At 44.1% G+C, this 22,305-nt stretch overlaps 1 protein-coding gene across 2 annotated transcripts in view; it reads left to right on the top strand.

Moving 5' to 3' along the window:
• The window catches only part of STXBP1 (syntaxin binding protein 1), an 86,300-nt gene that overhangs the window by 46,597 nt on the left and 17,398 nt on the right, over positions 1-22,305 (top strand). For both annotated transcript variants that reach the window (XM_038746035.1, XM_038746034.1), the window contains exons 6-15: positions 1,542-1,645; positions 5,445-5,593; positions 6,984-7,068; positions 7,568-7,698; positions 11,746-11,853; positions 13,420-13,480; positions 14,515-14,580; positions 15,073-15,153; positions 16,340-16,478; positions 20,325-20,434. In XM_038746035.1, coding sequence (XP_038601963.1) covers positions 1,542-1,645; positions 5,445-5,593; positions 6,984-7,068; positions 7,568-7,698; positions 11,746-11,853; positions 13,420-13,480; positions 14,515-14,580; positions 15,073-15,153; positions 16,340-16,478; positions 20,325-20,434 — 1,034 coding nt within the window. The remainder of the gene's footprint in view (positions 1-1,541; positions 1,646-5,444; positions 5,594-6,983; positions 7,069-7,567; positions 7,699-11,745; positions 11,854-13,419; positions 13,481-14,514; positions 14,581-15,072; positions 15,154-16,339; positions 16,479-20,324; positions 20,435-22,305) is intronic.

Genomic DNA, 22,305 nt, shown 5'->3' with positions numbered 1-22,305 from the left:
GCCTCATCAGACTGGGTTTCTAATAATCAGTAAGTGGTATTTATTGAGCACTTACTCTGTGCAAAACACTGTACTAAGTGCTTGAGAGAGTACATTACAACAGAATTAGTAGTCATGTTCCCTGCCCATAAAGAGCTTACAGTCTAGAGGAGGAGAAATAATAATAATTGTAGTATTTAAGTGCTTACTATATGCCAAGCACTGTTCTAAGAGCTGGGGTAGATACAAGATAAGCAGGTTCTGTTTGGGGCTCACAGTCCAAGTAGGAGGGAGAGTCGAACTGAATCCCCATTTTGCAGATGAGCAAACTGAGTTCCAGAGAAGTAAAGTGACTTGCCTAAGGTCACATAGCAGACAAAAGGTAGAGGCAGAATTAGAACCCAGGTCCTCTGACTCTCAGGCCCATAATCTTTCCACTAGGCCATGCTGCTTAGGTCACAAATCAACATCAAACCTTGGAAGACATTTTTTGGACTGAGGCCCCTCTTCAAAAACCCCAGTGAGTACGTGTTCCTCTCCACATCTGGTAGAAAATTCTGACTATTGGAGCCAAGATTCTCCACCTGCTGCCTCCTTCTTATCATTCCATTTTCTTCGCCTCCTACAGCCATTCACACTCTGTGGTCCTCTCTAGCTTATCTTTTTATTGATTTTTTTTTTTTTTTTTTTACGCTCTGCACATCCTCCCTCTTCACCATCAGGACCATTCTAAACCCAACCCCCCTTCCAGGAGGCATTTTTCAACTAATTCCCGCACCCTCTGTGAGGTCACATTATTAGCTATCTTTAGTATGTATGCATATAGAACAGTGCTTGGCACATAGCAAGTGCTTAACAAATACCATTATTAATATTATATGTTGATTTATTCCAATTGTTCATTTATTCATTTTTGAATAATCTTTACCACTTGAGTCTAGGTTTTCCCTTTCATTCCCATTGTAGATATGCTATCTGTGTATGGTTTGTCCTTATATGGTAAGCTTCTTGAGAGTGATAACTGAGTCTTATACTTTCGTTTGCTGCCAAGCACCTAGTATAGTGCTCTGCATATAGTGGGCACTCAATAAATAGTATTGCTGATGCTGATTCTGTCCAATTCAAGATAATTATTTTAAAGAATAAATAATATTGTGTTTGTTTTTGCTGCCAAGATGAATTTTTCATTAGTATTTGGGGGAAACACACTCATAGGGTGTCAGTTGATGGAGTATTAGGAGTTTCTCTGTAGTTGTATATGTTGTAGTATTTCCCTCTTGCCCTTTGTTCCATCTCCTCTCTGTTTCTCATCTCAGCTTGGATTCCCTTTAATTATCTGTATTTTTTCATTGGTTGTTTGTGAATTATTGAATTAATTTGCATTTGGTTATATGCTATGCTCTGTCCACACTGAGGAGAGGTGTAATGCCTTTTCTGGTTGAATTTCCCAAACCATGATATTTTTTTGAAACTCTTATAGTATAGTGTACTTTAAAAATGGACGAAAAAATACCTTTTGAGTCTACCAGTAGAGCCTCAGCTCTCTATTATCTATCTTGCAGCTTGTCCAGATGCCCTGTTTAATGAGCTGGTGAAATCTCGTGCAGCCAAAGTCATCAAGACGCTTACTGAAATCAACATTGCATTCCTGCCCTATGAATCCCAGGTGAGTCCCAGAAGGAAAGACACACTATTACACTTTTTCCTTCTGAGTCCTGGGTCCTTGCAGGGTGTAGGAAGGGTTTAGAAAAAAGAGAACCATTGTTAATTCCCTCTGCCCATCCGCCAAGCTAGCTCTCTTCCGCCCTTCAAAGCCTTACTGAGAGCTCACCTCCTCCAGGAGGGCTTCCCAGACTGAGCCCCTTCCTTCCTCTCCCCCTCATCCCCCATCCATCCCCCCCATCTTTCCTCTTTCCCTTCCCCACAGCACCTGTATATATGTATATATGTTTATACATATTTATTACTCTATTTATTTATTTATTTATTTTACTTGTACATATCTATTCTATTTATTTTATTTTGTTAATATGTTTGGTTTTGTTCTCTGTCTCCCCCTTCTAGACTGTGAGCCCACTGTTGGGTAGGGACTCTCTCTATATGTTGCCAACTTGTACTTCCCAAGCGCTTAGTACGGTGCTCTGCACACAGTAAGCGCTCAATAAATACAATTGATTGATTGATTGATTAATTTCAGTGTTGGAGTCATCGGGTGGATTTGTTGTGGTGTTCAACATCAAGGGACCTGCGGGCTAGTGTTTATGGGAAGTAACATGCCTAGTGGATAGAGCACAGACCTGGGAGTCAGAAGGACCTGGGTTCTAATTCTGGCTCCTCCACTTATCTGCTATTTGGCCTTGGGCAAGTCATTTCAATTCTCTGTGCCTTAGTTACCTCATCTGTAAAATGGGGATTAAGACTATGAGCCCCATGTGAACCTGGGAGTGTGTTTGAGCCCCATGTGAAACTGGGAGTGTGTTGAACCCTATGTGCTTGTATTCACCCCAGTGCTTAGTACAGTGCCTTACACATAGTAAGTGCTAACGAACACCACAATTATTATTATTATGATGACGATACTTTGCAAAACAGGATTCTGTAAAAATCAGCCTTCGGTGATGGTGTGTACTTCTATCTTGTACTTTCTCTATTGAACTTAACTCCCTTAGTTATATGTGGAACCTCATTTTCCCCTGTGCTCCTGTCAGATGCCCATCACAACACTTATATTTTTTCTTCCCATTGGCTGACTCCTTAAGCACCACTGGAATCAGGCCAATCTGAAGAAAGCATAAGAGGAAACAGACAAATCCCTGGGAGACTGTTTTGCATAGTTGATAACCTCAGCTTGTCATGTGCTTCAGAAACAGATGGCAGGCATGGTTTTTTATTGTTAACAGTTTAAGTGCCAAGTGGTGCTGCAGGGCTGAAACCTCATCCACTGAAGAAAGCAAATGTATACATTCTAAGGGAAAGGTGGTCCTGAAAGCAAATTTCAAGACTGGGAATCTTATTTGAGACCTATTTTAATTTTTTATTTTAATGGTACTTGTTAAGCGCTTTCTTTGTGCTACGCAGTGTACTAAGTGCTTGGGTAGGTGTAAGATAGGTTGAAAACAGCCATGTCCCACATGGGGCTCACAATCTTAGTCTCCATTTTTTAGATGTGGTAACTGAGGCACAGAGAAGTTAGACTTGCTCAAGGTCACATAGGAGACATGTGGTGGATCTGGGATTAGAACCCAGGTCCTCTGCCAACCCTGTGCTTTTTCCACCAGACCATGCTGCTTCTCAATGTTTTGCATTCGATGAGTCTATAAGTTTTTTTAAAAAAAAGAATTTGCCATGTCTTCCCATTCAAAAGTAATATCTTCAGTATACCAGACTGAATTACCTTTATCAGACTAGAGACATAGCACAGTCTTTAGTAGCTGTACCAAACTAGTATCCACAGTCCACTTTACTCGTACCTACTCTGAACTTGTAGAGAGGTCTTCTATTCCTAGATCAAATTTAAGATTAAGGTTGCTCTTGAAACCTTGAACCAAGTAAATGTTAGTTATCTGTTTATAACCCATGGGAGTGCTTGAATAACTTGGGGTGTGGCACATGCTGCTTTGGAGAGATCACAATCACTGGGAAGTGAGGGAGGGGCAGAATTTGGGATTCCCTCCAAATCTTAGCAGCTTGGGGGCAAAACTTGTTAGCTGAACGTCATATGCTTCCTTGCTTCTGGGGATCCCAAATCTGAGTCGTGGCATAGTGGTAGCAAATTACTGGGCAATCTCTGAGTGCCCAAGGATGAGACCCCAAGAAGGTCCCTAATTGCTAGTGGCACTGACACACATCATGACAAACTTGGTGCCTGACCTCAAAAAATAGCCAGAACTTTCACTGTGACAGTTCTGGACCTTTCTGAAAATTCAAGGCATCCAGGTGAAATTAAAGAGACCACAGGAAAAGTACAAGTAGTCAGAAGTCAAGGCCGAGCCATTAAATTGGGTATTAAAACCCCCTGGAGAAATCGGTGCATTCTCCTGTCATGCCATAGAGCAAAACAAAGCCAAATTGGGGTTGCTGAGTGCATAAATGGTCCTGTAGCTGCCCATTGTCATTATACAACTTAATCAAAATAATAAGAATAATTGTGGCATTTGTCACTCATATTTATTGAGCACTTACTGTGTGCAGAGCACTGTACTAAATGATTGGGAGAGTACAATATATTAGACACATTCCCTGCTCAAAATGAGCTTATAGTCTAGAGGGGGAGACAGACATTAATATAAATAAATAAAATTATAGATATGTACATAAGTGCTTTGGACTGGGACGGGGGGTGAAGATAAAGGGTACTTACTATGTGCTAGGCACTGTATTAAGCACTAGTGTAGACATAAGGCAATTGGGTTGGACACAGTCCCTGCCCCACATAAGACTCACAGTTTTAATCCCTATTTTACAGATGAGAGAACTGAGACACAGAGAGGTAAAGTGACTTGCCTAAGGTGTCACAGCAGACAAGTAGTGGAGGTGGGATTAGAACCTAGGTCCTCTGATTCCCAGGCCTGTCCTCTTTTCACTAGGCCACACTGTTCTCAGAATGTCACTTCTCCAGGAGATGCTCATACTAGGGGTTCCTTTTTTGGTGCTCTTTGCTGCAGTGAAAAGCAGAGGTTGTTGGCAGGTCCTGCAGTCTATCACTATCCTCAATCAGCTTGGTCTACATGATTTCAAGAAGGAAATGAAGCCTTATGGATGATGAGCTGACTATTTGGTGAATTCCTCCAAGATAATCTGATTGGGTGGCATAGAACCATGCTGACTCAGTGCTGGCTTTTTTATGGTATTTAGGTGTTTGGTAGTGCTAGCGAAGACGGGGTAGGGAGGGAGAAGAGGCAGGTTGGGACCTTCCTCTACCTCCCTCTCAGCTGGCCATTCAGCCAGCAGGTCAGCGGTGGGCGGGCTGAATCTTACAGCAATCTGCTTGGCCATAAAGTTATGCTTTTTAATTGATGAACTATGATCAAAGAAGATAGCTCGAAAGCTTAGGAAGCTGCAGCAACTTGCAGTATGTTGGATCTGCACGTTTGCTATGGAGCCCCTGTGAGCTCCTAGAATTGCTTTGGTTAGTTTGCTTAGTACAGTGCTCTGCACACAGTAAGCGCTCAATAAATACAATTGATTGATTGATTTGGGGGTGCTCCCGACTGCTACAGACAACTGAGGCCACTTGCCAGTATGGACTGACATCATTCAGGTGCCCAAAGGCACTCCAAGCCCTGTGAAATGAGGTCTGGGGCTCCTCACTGGCCAGTGGCACCAGGTGGCACAGACTCTAAAAGCTGTTGGGCATCTGATGGCCTTGCTTCTCTGTCACACCGTGATCAGCTTAAAGGTGGAATGCGTGGGCCTGTACGTGCTACTGGGAACTCAGAGGGGGCAGCTTCTCTTTGCCTTTTTAGGTGTACTCCTTGGACTCAGCTGATTCTTTCCAAAGCTTCTATAGTCCCCACAAGGCTCAGATGAAGAATCCAATCTTGGAACGCCTGGCAGAACAGATCGCAACCCTTTGTGCCACCCTGAAGGAATACCCAGCTGTTCGATATCGTGGGTAAGGCACCGCATTGTAAGTCCTGAAGTGAATTTGCAGGGTTCTCTTGTCATTAATTAGGGTCGAAGTCATTGTAACATCTTACTGTTTGAGAGACAGAACTCCTTCTCTTCAGCACTACAAAGATTTCTGAGTTCTTCATTTCTTTTGTGCTCTTCTTTTCTGAACCTCTCCTGATTCCAGTGTTCCTCCAATATTAAAGTCATCCTTTAAGTTAGTTGAGGGGAAGTTGCAAACAGACCTGACCCAGGCCACAATCAGGGATGTATTCTCCAAGGCGACTGCTCTAGAGATGAATTTCTCAGATGTTTGAAATCAAAAGTAGGATCTTTCCAATAATGCCCTGTTGCATACAGCAACTGTTAAGCCTAAAAGAATGACCCTCTCCATGTACCCCATGTATTCTATGATGATGATGGCATTTGTTAAGCGCTTACTATGTGCAAAGCACTGCTCTAAGCGCTGGGGGGATACAAAATGATCAGGTTGTCCCATGTGGGGCTCACAGTCTTAATCCCCATTTTACAGATGAGGTAACTGAGGCTCAGAGAAGTTAAGTGACTTGCCCAAGATCACACAGCTGACAAGTGGCAAAGATGGGATGGTTAGTCCCTGCTGGAAATAAAAAGTCAGACCAGAGTTGAGGGATGTTACAGAGCACAACAGATGTGGAGTGGAAAAGGAAACACAAATTTCATCTCTGCTAAAGGGCAACAGGACCCCAGAAAACGTGGTAGAGCTCTAAGGGAGTAGGGTGACTTGTAGACGTTTTTGAAGGATTGGGGTCTGATAGAGTGGAAAGTCTTAGTACAGTGCTCAAGTGCCTAGTACAGTGCTCTGCGCACAGTAAGCTCTCAGTAAATACAATTGAATGAATGAATGAAATGAGGCCAGATTGAATGCTACTGTGTGGCTGATCAGACTTGGCTTCTTACGCAGATACGTATGACTTGGAAAAAATGGGAATGTAAAGCTGGTTTGGTGAGGGCAAAGGGAAGATTACAACAGGCCATAAAGGATGAAGAGGAAATAGGGTAAGGTGCAAAAAGATAGACTGGGTTGAGTGGAAGAAGGGGAAGGAGTAAGAGGAAAGAAAAGAAGGAAGAATAGGGTATTGGAGAAGGAGAAAAGGTCAAGAGAGGGGAAAGAAGTATACAAAGATGGAGAAGGAAAGCTTTTTTCTTCTGAAAGAACTTTCCAGCACCGTCTTCAGTTTCCCTTCTCCTCTAAGTCCTACTTCTACAAGAGCAACTCTTGCACCCCCAAGGCAGCCACACCTAGGACCCCATCACCTCTGAAGATCAGGACTCCAAGAAGGGGAGCAAAGGGGTACTGATATTCAGGGAGAAGTTCTGGCTGAGTTTCTCAATGATCTTATCTTCTTTGCTAGGGACTACAAAGACAATGCCATGTTGGCCCAACTAATCCAAGATAAACTGGATGCCTATAAGGCTGATGACCCAACTATGGGGGAGGTGAGTATCGGTTGAAGCCACTCAATCATCTGCCTGAGTTTTGATTACTAGGAGTAAAAACGTAAATTTGCAGTACCATAAATGGGCCATATCATTTTTCTGTAAATTAGATTCTACTTTTTTTTAGGAAGTTTTTGTAGATAGATGGTGAAAATGATCTCCACAAAGACTGTTTCTTACACATATTTGAGTCTAGGAACCTAGGGAATTTCCAAGTCACAAATCCACTGTGGTTGTTGATCATTATTCCAGCTTCAGTGGGGCCAACCTGGTTCTGAGAACTCAAAGTAGCACTGGGCTCTCCACGTAGACTCTTCTCCTGCTAATGAAGTCTTGCAGAGAGGGGTTGGAGGCCAGGGAGTGGTTGTACCTCAGGAGCACATTTAAATTTCAGATCATCAAAATGGGGAAAATTATCTGCAAGGATCCATAGTCCTAGCTCCCAAAATTGTTTTACCCAAGAAAATCAAAGATATATCTCTCACTGTTCGTTTCCTAGGGTCCTGACAAAGCTCGCTCCCAGCTCTTGATTCTGGATCGCGGATTTGACCCCAGCTCTCCAGTTCTTCACGAATTAACTTTCCAGGCTATGAGCTATGACCTGTTGCCCATTGAAAATGATGTGTACAAGTGAGTATGTGGCATCGGGAAAAGATAAGGCAGTCTGGCAAAGAACAACTGAAATGGATCATCCTGTTAAGGCTTTTTGCAGTCTGCCCTTATTCTAAGAGGGCCTGAGTTAATACATTTAATTTACATTCTTTATTTTTCACCCCAGATTAGGGAGTTGTTTGTAGAACAGTCAACTCTCAGTGCTTGGGAATTTCCTAGAAAGTGTTTCAGGTCAGTGTTGTTCATTGGCTTGAGAAAGTCTAGGGGCGTTGATACACATTTGCAGTTCATCCTGTAAACATTTTGAGAAGCCAGCAAAATTAATCCTATTCCCCTATGAGTGATGATGCTACCAGCTCTGAAAAGGAATGGTTGATTGAATTCATATGATATAATGTTTCATTCAAATTCTTTCTTGTCACAATGTGATTCCTTTTAGGTCCTGATCTTCAGGGCCTTGTTAATTTGAGTCTTTGCAATTATGTTTTTTTTTTTTAATTTAATCGTTCTCAAAAACTGTTTACTGTGTTTTGGGTGTGAAATGCATTTTTATAAAATGCAACACAGATGGTTCTTGTTAACCCTTCAAGACAAAAACAAAACTGCTGCTTCTTCCCTGGAAGGGGACATTTTATCTGTTGTCCTCTTCAGGGACAAAGTAGTGAAAAACAGGTTTTCCTGTTTCCCGTGTCTTCCCTTTCATGATGATGGAAACACAGTAACTGTTCCTGCGATGGGAAGTGTGTTTTTAGAAGATTTAGAAGATTATTTTTCATTACACTCAAGCATTCCCACCCTTCAGCATTGTCACCTCACTTTGCCACTGTCCTGCCAGTCCTGGGATTTCAGGCAGACTAGATGCAGGGTTGAGGGCAAATCAATGGACTACCAGCCAATGAGGAAATATGTATGAGGGCATTCAAAAAACCTTTTGCCCACAACTCAAATTTAATATATTTTGCTGCAAACAGCAACAAAATGTACTAGTGGGAAATCCCCTACTGTTCACGCCCTATCTCTCCAGCCCTGACTTCTTTCCTTCTCTGTAGTTGCACATTTCCTCCTGCTTTCAGGATTTCTCTATCTGGATGTTCCATTAACACCTTAAACTAAACTTGTCCAAAATAGAACTACTCATCTCCCCTCACAATCCATGTCCTCCCTTTGTCTTTCCCATGTAATCCTTCCAATCTCACAAGCCTGAAACCTTGGTGTTATTCTCAACATATTCCTCTCATTCAAACCACATATTGTTTGTCACCAAATCCTGTCAGTTCTATCTTCTTAACATCACTAAAATCTACCCTTTCCTCTCCATCCAAACTGCTGCTATGGTGATCCAAGCACTTATCCTTTCCCACCTTGATTACTGCATCTGCTGCTTCACTGGCCACCCTACCTCCTGTCTTTTCCCACTCCAGTCAGTACTTCACTCTGTTGTGTGGATCATTTTTCTAAGAAACCGTTCTGACTGTGTCTTTCACTCCTAAAGAAACTCCAGTGATTGCCCAACCACCTCCACATCAAATAGAAGTCAATAATAATAATAATTGGGGTATTTGTTAAGTGCTTACAATGTTCCAGGTACTGTATTAAGTGCTGGGGAGGATACAAGCAAATCAGATTGGACACAGTCCCTGTTCCACATGGGGCTCACAGTCTCAATCCCCATTTTACTGATGAGGCCCAGAGAAGTGAATTGACTTGCCTGAGGTTACATAGCTGACAAGTGGCAGAACTGGGATTAGAACCCATGACCTTCTGGCTCCCAGGCTCGTGCTCTATCCATTACACCATGCTGCTTCTCGCTCCTGCTTACCATAGGCTTTAAAGGACTCAATCAGCTCACCTCTTACTACCTTACCTCTCTGATTTCCTACTTCAGCCCAGTCTGCACATTTCACTTCTCTAATTGCAGCATTCTTACTGTATCCTGGTCTCATCTCTCTTTCCCCCAATACCTTTTCCACATCCTCCCTCTGGCCTGGAACTCCCTCTTGCTCCATATATGCCAGATCACCATTCTCTCCATCTTCTAATTAAAATCATATTGAATTCTTATTAAAATCACATCTCTCCAATTGGCCTTTCCCAATTAAGCCCTCTTTTCCTCAACTCTCTCTCCCTTCTGCGCATCACCTATGCACTTGGATCTGTACCCTTTAAGCACTCGGTATTTACTGCACCCTCAGCCCCACAGCATTTGTGTATGTATCCAAAATTTATTTATTTTTATGAACATCTGTCTCTGCTTCTAGACTGTAAGCTTCTTGTGGGCAGGGAATGTATCTGCCAACTCTGTTTTATTGTAGTCTCCAAAATGCCTAATACAGTGCTTTGCATTCAGTTAATGCTCAGTGAATACTGATTGATTGATTGAACTGGATAATTAGTCCAATATTAGTAATCAATCAAACAGTAATATTTGTTGAGCACTTTGTGCAAAGCATTTTACTAAGTGCTTGGGTGAATATGATAGAGTTAGAAGACATAATTGGTACCCTCAAGGTGCAAACAGCCTAGTGAGGGTTACAGACACTAAAACAAATTACAGTTAGGGAAAGCATTGAATATAAAGATGTCAACATAAGTGCCGTGGGGAGAGGGGGTGGGGTAAGTAGCTAAGTCCTTGGCAGGTGGGAACTCTGATTAACTAATGCAATATGAAGGGAAACAGGGTGAGGAGATGAGGGATTAGTCAGAGAAGGCTTACTGGAGATGTGATTTTAGTAGACTTTTGAAGATGGCTGTGAACAAGAGGTTAATGGCAAAAGAAAAGGGGTCGAAGGCAAGAGACATGAGAGTGAAGTACAGGGAATATCACCCTTAGAGTTCTGGTAAGAGCTCTGAAATGCTTTCAAACTGTCATTAAGTTTGTCTCAAGCTAATTTGACCACTACGCTATTGTAGTTTTAGTAGTAGTAGTAGTAGTAGTAGTAGTAGTAGTAGAAAAATTTACTAAGCATCTTCTGTGTTCAAAGCACTACTAACCACTGGAAAAAAATAAAAAGGAGAGAATTTGACAGGTTTCATGGACCTCCAGGGGCTCAAGTCTAAGAAAAATGTTTGGTGCAGACACATAATGGAGGAGGAAGACAGTAGAAATGAAAACAATATGAAAGACTAAGCACATTGTCCAGCAGGCCCACTGGTAAAGGAGATTGTTTGGGGCCTTACAGTGCCGCTTCCAGATCATCCAAAGACCAGACACAAACAAAGCTGCCTCTACGTTCTAAAGAGCAGGATCAGCAGGAAGGCATGTCGGCCTTCCCCACCCTGACTTGGAGAGGGGAATCCCAGCCCCTGAGCTGCCCAAGAGTCCCCAGTCCAAGAGACTTGGTGCCCCAAACCAAACCAAAAAAGGCATCAACCCAGAAATGTTTCCAACTGTATTTTATTCTTTTGTTCCACTGTACTTCCACCCTGGTAAGGACTTATACTTCTGAAGATGTCTCAATTAGGACAACAACATTATTTTGAGCCCACTTGGAACAAAATTCTGCTCCATCTTTGGTGCAGTATGGGTGGTGGGACAGAAGGACTGAGAGCTCACCTCCTCCAGGAGGCCTTCCCAGACTGAGCCCCCTTTTTCCTCTCCTCCTCCCCATCCCCCCAGCCCTACCTCCTTCACCTCCACACAGCACCTGTATATATGTTTGTACAGATTTATTACTCTTTATTTTACTTGTATGTGCATCTAGCTTTAATTGTATGTATTCTGATGACTTGACACCTGTCCACATGTTTTGTTTTCTTGTCTGTCTCCCCCTTATAGACAGTGAGCCCGTTGTTGGGTAGGGACCATCTCTATATGTTGCCAACTTGTACTTCCCAAGCACTTAGTACAGTGCTCTGCACACAGTAAGCGCTCAAGAAATATGATTGAATGAATGAATGAAAGGAGCCTTTACCAAATGGAGAGGCCTCTACACGAGTAAAAAAGATGTCGTGGCGGAAACCTTTCCCAAGCAGTAGAAAAACATAGACTGTTTGGAAGAGATTGGAAGCTAGGATTTGATTATTTTAGTGACAGCATCATCCATCTGCATCTGATCTTTTCTTCAGGTATGAGACAAGTGGCATCGGAGAAGCTCGGGTGAAAGAAGTTCTCCTGGATGAAGATGATGACCTCTGGATAACTCTGCGTCACAAGCATATTGCAGAGGTCTCCCAGTAAGTGCTCCGCTTTTTCATCTGTGGTCTTTGGTGAGCTGAGGTTTCATAGCAGATAACTTTGAATACTTTGTGTATATGATTCGAGGTGGAAAGTTCACCAGAGAACTCTTCCTCCTTCAAATCTGCCAAACCATGTCCCTCCCTACCTTCATGACCTTTTCTTTTTTTTTTATGGTATTTGTTAAGCGCTCACTATGTGTCAGGCACTCAGTGTGGGGGTAGATAAAGTTTATCAGGTTGGACATAATATGTGCCTCACAAAGGGTCAGAGTCTTAATCCTCGTTTTACAGATAAGGTAACTGAGACCCAGAGATGTTGAGTTCATTCAATCACATTTATTGAGTGCTTACTTTGTGCAGAACACTGTACTAAACACTTGGGAGAGTACACTATAACAATAGACTCATTCCCTGTCCACAACAGCTTGCCCAACATCACAAAGCAGACAAGTGGCAGAGCAGGGATTAGAACCCAGGTCCCTCTGACTCCCAGACCCATGCTATATCCACTAGGCTATGCTGCTTCTCTTGATTCCATGATGAGCAAACTTTTCTTAAAAGCCATCTCCTCTGGAAAGAATTTACTGATTTAAATCCCCTCCTAATGGTTAGGTTATCCCATCAGTCATCTGAGCACTCCTGTGTCTCTCTGTTCCTTATTTATTTCTACAGTTGCTTAGGTGTAAAATTTGCATATATGCTTTTACATTTTTACTTGCTTTATATTTGACAGTTTGTGTCTCCTGCCTTGGTAGGTACCTCGGTAGGGATCATGTCTTTTGCTTCTGCTGTGTGTCCCCAAGCACCTCAGGTTGTGCTATGCAAACAATTGGTGCCCATTCAAACAATCAACGGTATTTATTGAGCAGTTCCTGAAAGCAGAGCACTGTACTAAGCGCTTGGGAGAGTACAGTGTATTAGAGTTGGTAGATACATTCCCTGCCCCCAAGGAGCTTACAGTATAGAGGGGGAGACAGACATTAAATTATGGAGAGATGAAGATGAATCCTTGGCTTTTACTCTTGACTCAGCCACCAATTTAGGACCAATCCTTTTGCCACTCTGGCCCAGTAATAATTAGGATAATAGCCCCCTGCTAGGAATCCTCTGAGGAAGTTTATAGAGTGCTTTTAGAAATGTTCAAAAAAACCCCACAAGCCCAAAGCTTTGTCATTATTATAGCTTATCTGATGCTTACTAAAATCTGATTAATGTGTTGTCTGGCTCAGTTCAAGCATTCTTGACCCCATAGCCCTGTGAATGCCCATTGAACTGATTTTCTCCCTAGCCTTCTGCTGAGTGAAACTGACATTTGTCCTGGGCTGCAGGTGACATGGTTGCTCTCTAGGGGAATTTCTATTAGAAATTATTTCTGGTTATTTTTTCCCCAGTAAAACTGAAGCACTAGGTGGCAGTGCCATCTCTCCAACCCAGAGTTTGCTCATCATGGAATCAGTTTACTCGCAGTGATTCCACATTTTATCCCCTCTTGTGAGGAAGGAGGGGTGGAAAAGCATGTCTAACAAAGAGGCAGTGATATTATGCTGCTGTTCTTATTTCCAGGGAGGTCACCCGTTCTCTGAAAGATTTTTCTTCCAGCAAGAGGATGAACACAGGCGAGAAGGTTAATTCATCACTTCTGCTCAAATGTCCTTTAAATTAGTCCCTGAGTTTCCTCTCCTGCAAGTGTGTAAGAGGGGAAGCATTCCTCAGGGAGAAGGGAAGGGGAAAGGGGCTGAGAGTGTTGTCATCTGTGTTCAGAAATGAACGAGGAACGTTGTTGTCTTTTTATTCCAATCCTTTGGATATCTCTGGTTTACTGTTCCAGAGTCCTAAGAGTTGAGGTTTGGGATTAAGGGTCTTAGACCAGAATACCCATAGCTCAGGCATAGAATCAGAAATAAAATTCCACTAGTCTGCCCCACACCATCACCTCCCACAGTCAGGCATCATTTTGACTGTATCACGTCTCTGTCCTTGAGGGGTTTACAATCCCCCAGGATCAGTGGGGCTACAGAGACCGGGCCTCAGAGGCATTGGTTGGTTTGACAACGTGGGGAGTTCTCCAAAGGGAAGGGAGATGACTTCTAGCAGAGGGGGAGTGTGTGTGTGAGGGTTCAGATGAGTAGACTGAAGTCTAAAAATATCTTATTGGAAGCAGACAATGAAGTAGTAATTAGACTCTTGATGATCAGGTGGAGGAAGGGGAAGATCTGTGTCTGCAGATGGTCATTTGGTCTTAAGGGATGGTGATGAGCCACCTGAAAGTATTGGCCAGGCAGGAGCCTGGTGTGGAGGGAGAATCTGGGACTCAGCTTATATTGGCCAGAGAATGCCCTTTGAAGGCTGGAGATGGCTAGTTCAAAGCGAGAGGAAATCCTTCTTTTCAGGATATATGAAAGCAGAAAATAGTAGGTTCAGAAAGGGTTTACATCAGTTCATGCATGATGGGTCCATGGTGGATTTTTAAGGGGTATAAGAAATCACTTGCTGAAGGACACCCAAGTCTCCTTTTGGATTGGCTGAACCAGTAGCCTGATTCAGGATAGCAGTGCTTATGGCCTTATGTTCCTTGCTCCTGTTCGTAGACTATCTTACTGCAGTGATCAAAGTAAAATACACTAGTATGATGCAGGTTTGAATTTTTCTTCATTGCAGACAACCATGAGGGACCTATCACAGATGCTGAAGAAGATGCCCCAGTACCAGAAAGAACTCAGCAAGGTACAGTGATCAGAAACTGTCAGGAAAAGTGATCAGGAACTGCCAAACGAGATTAAAGAGCGAGTAGCAGGAAATCACCAATATATAGATGAGAAGCACTAGCACCCATTTTCCAAAAAAGCCATATTACTCTTCTTTCCTCCTGGAAAGCCCATAGATTCTCCTGGTAGCACTGTTAGGGTAAGGAAAAGGCAGAGAATTGAAAGTAACTGTATCATAGCAAAATGTGCCTGTGGATTACAGTCTCAGAGCCTTTCCTGGCCACATTAAAGTCTTGTTCTTATAAACTCCTTCCACCTCTGTATTCCAAGTTGGTTTTTTTTTTTTTGAAGTCAAAATGGAACAAAAGCTGGTGGGTAATTTGAAAAAAATTATTCTGTATGGACCAAGTTATGGGTGTTGTGATGATTCCCCTTGGTAAGCTTTTACTTGATCATATTCTAATTATCTAGTTGTTTGTTCAGTTTATATAATGCCTTTCTTAATTTGTAGTATTCAACTCACCTACACCTGGCTGAGGACTGTATGAAGCACTATCAAGGCACTGTGGATAAACTCTGCCGAGTTGAACAGGTAGGGTGCTCTCTGGCCTTTCACCCTCATTCTCTACCCTCTCCTCCAGGCATTCACCCGGCCAAATCTTAACCTCAAAATTTCAACATTCTGCAGAGTTAGAACCTGGCAAGACCCACGTGTTGGAGTCAGTGCAGTCCCATTTGCGATGGTAGGGACTGGGCTGGGCTGGTTTGGAGTGCTGTGCTTTCTGGGTTTTGCATGCGTGGGCTTCTTCACGGGCTCTGCACAGCTGCCGATGGGAACCTAGCCAGCTGCTCTGTTCCTGAAATGAGTGTTTGTGGTATTCCTAACTGGGAACTCTGGCAGGACTAAGTGTTCGATTCTGAGTTTTTCAACCTTTCTTCCATTACTTGATCTCAAGGTCTCTAGCGAGTGGTCTATCTATATTCTGTAGTGGTTTCTCATAACTGTAATGTATTTTTCTGACTGTAAGTTCCTCGAGGACAGAGAACTTGCCTACTAGCTATAGTGTTCTTTTCCAAGTGGTTAGTACAATGCTGTGCACATAGCAAGCACTCAATAGAAAGCAGCATGGCCTATGGGAAAGAGTGTGGGGCTGGGAGTCAGAGGACCTGGGTTCTAAACCTGGCTCCCGCCACCTGCCTGCTGTGTGGCGTAGGGCAAATCACTTGACTTCTCTGTGCCTCAGTTATCTCAACTGTAAAATAGGGATTCAGTACCTTTTCTCCCTCCTACTTAGACTGTGAGCTCCCTGAGTGATAGATTTTGTCTGTCCTGATTAACTCATATCTACCCCAGCACTTTGAATGGTGCTTGATACATAGTAAGTGCTTAGCAAACACCATTAAAATAAGCACATAAATTTTATTGATTGATTGATGTACCTAATGAATCAATCAATCAGTGGTATTTATTAAATGCTTAGTATGTACAGATGCTGAACTAAGTGTCTAGGAGAGTTCAGTATCACAGAAGTAGTAGACACATTTCCTGCCCATAATGACCTTACAGTCTAGAAACTTAAAGTTTCCTCTAACCTCCAGACTAAGTCATTTTCCAGAGGCTTATCACAAGCAGTGAACCACTATCCATACCCAGTACTTCATGGGTCTCTGGTATCTACACCTACAGCTTCAGACTCATAGCCCTGGGTTTCTTCAAAGTCTTTAATGTTGATCTCCTGGAGTCCAGGCTGGGGCTAACAGGTGTTTGTTTTCTGTAGGACCTGGCCATGGGCACCGATGCTGAGGGGGAGAAGATCAAGGATCCTATGCGGGCCATTGTTCCAATCCTGCTGGATGGGAACGTCAGTACCTATGACAAAATCCGCATCATCCTTCTCTACATCTTCTTGAAGAATGGTAGGAATAACAGGAGAAAAGTGGGAAATGTGCAGCTGGGCAACGGAGAGCAAGGCCAGGGGAAAAAATTCATCAAATTGGGAGGTTTGAAAGAGGCAGAAAGCAATTGAGCCACCTTATTTCTATAAGCCCCCAAACCCCAGAATTGTTCCGAGTTCTAGGCCTGGGGTGGGCCGTCCAAAACTTGTCCTTGATTTTTACTGCCAGATAAATAACAGTGAAGAACATTGAGGTCGATTTCAAATTAAAATTCAGAGAAAATCTGTTATTAAACAAATTTTTCTTAAACGTCATTTAAAATTCAGGTCAGCATCAGTGTATGTGTTGGGGTTGGCAGAGCAGCAAGTCAAGTAAGGTGTTTGGTGGTCACCTCAATCAGCAGGCAGAGCATTCAGCACTAGGATTGGAGCCATGGGTACAGGTACCTGGATTCCGAGCCTTCTTGCTCCCGCATATCTGTTGAGATCTGGATTCTGCTTTGTTCCTGGCCTCCCTGTCCCTCTCCTCAAAAACTTCCTGCCAAACCCCTGAAGCTATCTCCCAGAAGTTGCATCCCCAGCCCCTCTCTGTCCTACCACATCCAACCTTGCCCCAGCCTGAGCCCCTCTAGTGTGAATCCTCAGCCCATTCCAGCACGCACCCAAACTTTTGAGAATTCAGTAGCCCCTTGTCACTCATTCATTCAATCATACTTATTGAGCGCTTACTGTGTGCAGAGCACTGTACTAAGCTCTTGTCCTATGGCCAGAGTGCCTGTTAATGTTTCCCTGGCTTCTGGCTGCCTATGCCCTAGTCCCCAGTTGTTCACTCAGCCATCCTCCAGTGAAACGCTAGTAACTGTTGTCTTCAATTTCTTGATTTTTTTTTGTCCCTTCCCTCCTCCCAGCTACTTTCTTGCCTTCTGTCTCTTTGTCGACCCTTCCTCCACCCACCTCTCCCTGTCTTTTAATACTGAATACTGCTGAGTGCACTCTTCAAACAAAATTGCCCATTAAGGAATGTTTCACAGGAAAAAAAAAATAAAAAAGGCATTTTATCCAGGCAAGAGCTCAAGTTTATGTTTTCATCTTTCTTGATCTCTGATGTTAGAAATCACTGCTGTTTTGGCCTTCACTTTTTAATGTAAGTTCTAGAGGGAAATGAGAGCCTGAGGGGAAAAGCAGATGGGATCTGATGCAACTCTAATCTACATTCCCCGAGTAGGGTTGGCCACTCACCTGCAAACTGCCTTGAGCTGTGTATTTTACCACCATATGCAAAACATGTGTGGCTGTCCATGGATACTCATGGATATGTGTGACTCCCCCTGTAGACTATAAGTTTCTTGTGTGCAGAGAACATGTTTACCAATTCTGTTACATTGTACTCCCCCAAGCGCTTAATATAGTGCTCTGTGTGCAATAAGCGTTCAGTTAATACCATTGATTGATGATTGACTTGATACCAGGGCAGGTATTTCAGGTGGCAATTCTCACGGGGAAAGGGGAGATCAATCAATCAATCGTATTTATTGATTGCTTACTGTGTGCAGAGCACTGTACTAAGCGCTTGGGAAGTACAAGTTGTCAACAAATGGAGACAGTCCCTACCCAACAGTGGGCTCACAGTCTAGAAGGGGGAAACAGAGAACAAAACCAAACATATTAACAAAATGAAATAAATAGAATAGATATGTACAAGTAAAATAAATAGAGTAATAAATATGTACAAGCATATATACATATATACAGGTGCTTTGGGGAAGGGAAGGTGGTAAGACGGGGGGGATGGAGAGGGGCATGAGGGGTACAGCAAGGAGGGGGCTCAGTCTGGGAAGGCCTCCTGGAGGAGGTGAGCTCTCAGTAGGGCCTTGAAGGGAGGAAGAGAGCTAGCTTGGCGGATGGGCAGAGGGAGGGCATTCCAGGCCAGGGGGGTGACATGGGCCGGGGGTTGACGGTGGGACAGGCGAGAACGAGGCACGGTGAGGAAATAAGCGGCAGAGGAGTGGAGGGTGCGGGCTGGGCTGGAGAAGGAGAGAAGGGAGGTGAGGTAGGAGGAGGCAAGGTGATGGAGAGCCTTGAAGCCCAGGGTGAGGAGTTTCTGCCTGATGCGCAGATTGATTGGTAGCCACTGGAGCTTTTTCTGGAGGGGAGTAACATGCCCAGAGCATTTCTGGACAAAGACAATCCGGGCAGCGGCGTGAAGTATGGATTGAAGTGGGGAGAGACACGAGGATTGGAGATCAGAGAGGAGGCTGATGCAGTAATCCAGACGGGATAGGATGAGAGCTTGAATGAGCAGGGTAGTGGTTTGGATGGAGAGGAAAGGGCATATCTTGGCAAGGTTGCGGAGCTGAGACCAGCAGGTTTTGGTGACGGCTTGGATGTGAGGGGTGAACGAGAAAGCGGAGTTGAGGATGACACCAAGGTTGCGGGCCTGTGAGACGGGAAGGATGGTAGTGCCGTCAACAGTGATGGGAAAGTCGGAGAGGGCAGGGTTTGGGAGGGAAGACAAGGAGTTCGGTCTTGGACATGTTGAGTTTTAGGTGGCGGGCAGACATCCAGATGGAGATGTCCTGAAGGAAGGAGGAGATGCGAGCCTGGAGGGATGGGGAGAGAGCAGGGGCAGAGATGTAGATTTGGGTGTCATCAGCGTAGAGATGATAGTTGAAGCCATGGGAGCGAATGAGGTCACCAAGGGAGTGAGTGTAGATCGAGAACAGAAGGGGACCGAGAACTGAACCTTGGGGAACCCCCACAGTAAGGGGATGGGAAGGGGAGGAGGAGCCTGCAAAAGAGACTGAGAATGAACGACCGGAGAGATAAGAGGAGAACCAGGAGAGGATGGAGTCTGTGAAGCCAAGGTCGGATAGAGTGTTGAGGAGAAGGGGGTGGTCCACAGTGTCGAAGGCAGCTGATAGGTTGAGGAGGATTAGGATAGAGTATGAGCCGTTGGATTTGGCAAGCAGGAGGTCATTGGTGACCTTTGAGAGGGCAGTTTCCGTGGAATGTAGGGGATGGAAGCCAGACTGGAGGGGGTCGAGGAGAGAGTTGGTGTTGAGGAATTCGAGGAAGCGCGTGTAGACAACTCGTTCAAGGAGTTTGGAAAGGAATGGTAGGAGGGAGATGGGGTGATAACTAGAAGGTGAGGTGGGGTCAAGAGAGGGTTTTTTTAGGATGGGACATGGGCATGTTTGAAGGCAGAGGGGAAGGAACCAGTGGAGAGTGAGTGGTTGAAGTTGGAAGTTAAGGAGGGGAGAAGGGACGGAGTGAGAGATTTCATGAGATGAGAGGGAATGGGGTCAGAAGCACAGGTGGCCGGAGTAGCACTTGAGAGCAGGGAGGAGAGCTCCTCTGAGGATACTGCTGCGAAGGCTGGGAGAGTAGCAAAGAGTGTTATCCTGAGATGGACACAAGAGAGCCAGAAATGGGAAAAGAAATAGACAAGAGAGGCAAAGAGAAGAGAGAGAGGTTGGATTGGGGATTGTTACATCCTGGGCCAGGGTGTCTAGTGAATGGAGCATGGGGCTTTAAAGTTAGACCTGGGACCTGATGCTTGGCTCTGCCACGTGCTATTTGTCCATGGGTCTACTCAGTGGCAAGAAACATATATCTTGTTTTCCTCACTTAAAAAATGGAGGTGCAGATTCCTACTTGTCCCTTCCCCTCAGGGAAGTCAGGAGATGGAAGAAATTAATGCCTGAAACTGTGGAGGTGAGGGATGGTAGAGCAGGAAGAAGATCTTGTGGACAGCCCAGGTATTTGGGGATTTTCTTGTGATGACTGCTGGAGCAGGTGGCTGTGTGGTGTGGTCTGTTTGGGGAAAACCAGTTGGTGTCAGGTAGTGGATTTGCTCTGTCTGTTGTAGGTATCACTGAAGAGAACCTGAACAAACTGATTCAGCATGCTCAGATCCCCCCAGAGGACAGTGAAATAATCACCAATATGGCTCATCTTGGAGTGCCCATCATCACGGATGTAAGTCCATTCTGTTTCTCTCTCTCTGCCTTGCTAAAGACTGACTTCCAACACCGGAGTGGAAGGTACTGATATGCTATTGCTCTGCCTGTCAGGACATAGTAATAATAATTCTGGTATTTGTTAAGTGCTTACTATATGGCCAGGCACTGTACTAAACGCTGGGGCAGATACAAGCAAATTGGGTTTGACACAGTCCCTGTCCCACATGAGACTTACAGTCTCAATCTCCATTTTACAGATGAGGTAACTGAGGCATGGAGAAGTTAAGTGACTTGCCCAGGGTCACACAGCAGACAAGTGGCAGAGCTGGGATTAGAACCTATGGTCTTCTAACTCCTAGGCATCTTGGGCTCATCAGCATCTGAAAAAATGGGAATGGAAGCAGTGTGGCCTAGTGGAAATAGCACAGGCCTGGGAGTCAGAGAACCTGGATTCTAATACCGGCTCTGCCACGTGTTTGCTGTCTGACCTTGGGGAAGTCACTTAACTTCTCTGTGCCTCAGTTCCTTCACCTGCAAAATGGGGATTGAATAGCCTTCCTTCTGACTTAGACTGTGAGCCCCATGTGTGATACTACTGTGAGCCTATTGTTGGGTAGAGACCGTCTCTTTATGCTGCCAACTTGTACTTCCCAAGTGCTTAGTACAGTGCTCTGCACACAGTAAGCTCTCAATAAATACAATTGATTGAATGAATGAATAATAAAAATGTGTGGTATCTGTTCAATGCTTACTATGTGCCAAGTACTCTACTAAGCACTGGGGTAAATTCAGGATAATCAGGTCTCACATGGGACTCACAATGTAAGTGGGAGGGTGGACAGGTATTGAATCCTCATTGTACAGATGAAGAAACTGAGGCACAAAGTATTTGTTACCTACCCAAGGTCACACAACAGGTCTGTGGTGGAGCTGGGATTAGAACCCAAGGTCCTCCAATTCCCAGGCCCGTGCTCTTTCCCTTAGGCCACACAGCTCCTTGATAGGGATAGGGACTCTATCCAACCTGATTATCTTGTATCTACCCCAGTGGTTATAACAGTGCTTGACACATAGGAAGTGCTTAACAAATATCATCATTATTATTATTATTATTATCATCATCATTGCTATGTTATTGCCACCCCATTTTCAATCCTCTGCACTATTTTCTACTAGGACAACTACTCCAGGTTGATTTGAGCACATTTTCTCACTTTTTGCCCTATTTGTCATATATGTTCACTTGTCTCTTTTAATAAGCTCCTCAAGGGCCAAAACCTTGTTTTTGCTTCTCTTTTATGTTCCTAAGTACCCAAGATGGTGCTCTGCACTCAGTGATAGTTGTATTTTTTAAGCTCCTGTTGTGGGCCAAGCACTGTACTAGGCACGAAGGATTTGTATTCAGTCGTATTTATTGAGTGCTTACTGTGTGTAAAGGAGAGTACAGTAGAGTTAGTAGACATGATCCCCTGCCCACAAGGAGCTTACAGTCTAGTGGGGAAGTCAGTCCCCCAATTAGTTTACGACTAAGAGGAAGGAAAAGGAGATCTGTACCTGAGTGTTAGTGCTTATGTAATAGGGCATGTACATAAGCACTATGGGAGGTTTTGAGTACACAAGGGTGTCTTGTCTTCTGCTTTCGAGTCGTCTCCGACCCATAGCGACACCATGGACATATCTCTCGTAGAATGCCCCACCTCCACCTGCAGTTATGCCAGTAGTGTATCCATAGAGTTTTTTTGGATGGTAAGTGGTAAAACTACCATTGCCTCCTTCCACCCATTAAACTTGAGTCTCCACTCACCCTTGACTCTCTTCCGTGCTGCTACTGCCCAGCACAGGGGAGTCTTGACATGTAGCAGATTGTCTTCCACTCGCTAAGCTAGG

This window comes from Tachyglossus aculeatus, chromosome 4, assembly GCF_015852505.1.
Source record: "Tachyglossus aculeatus isolate mTacAcu1 chromosome 4, mTacAcu1.pri, whole genome shotgun sequence".
Classification (NCBI taxonomy): domain Eukaryota; kingdom Metazoa; phylum Chordata; class Mammalia; order Monotremata; family Tachyglossidae; genus Tachyglossus; species Tachyglossus aculeatus.
This window is presented reverse-complemented; position numbering and strand designations above follow the sequence as displayed.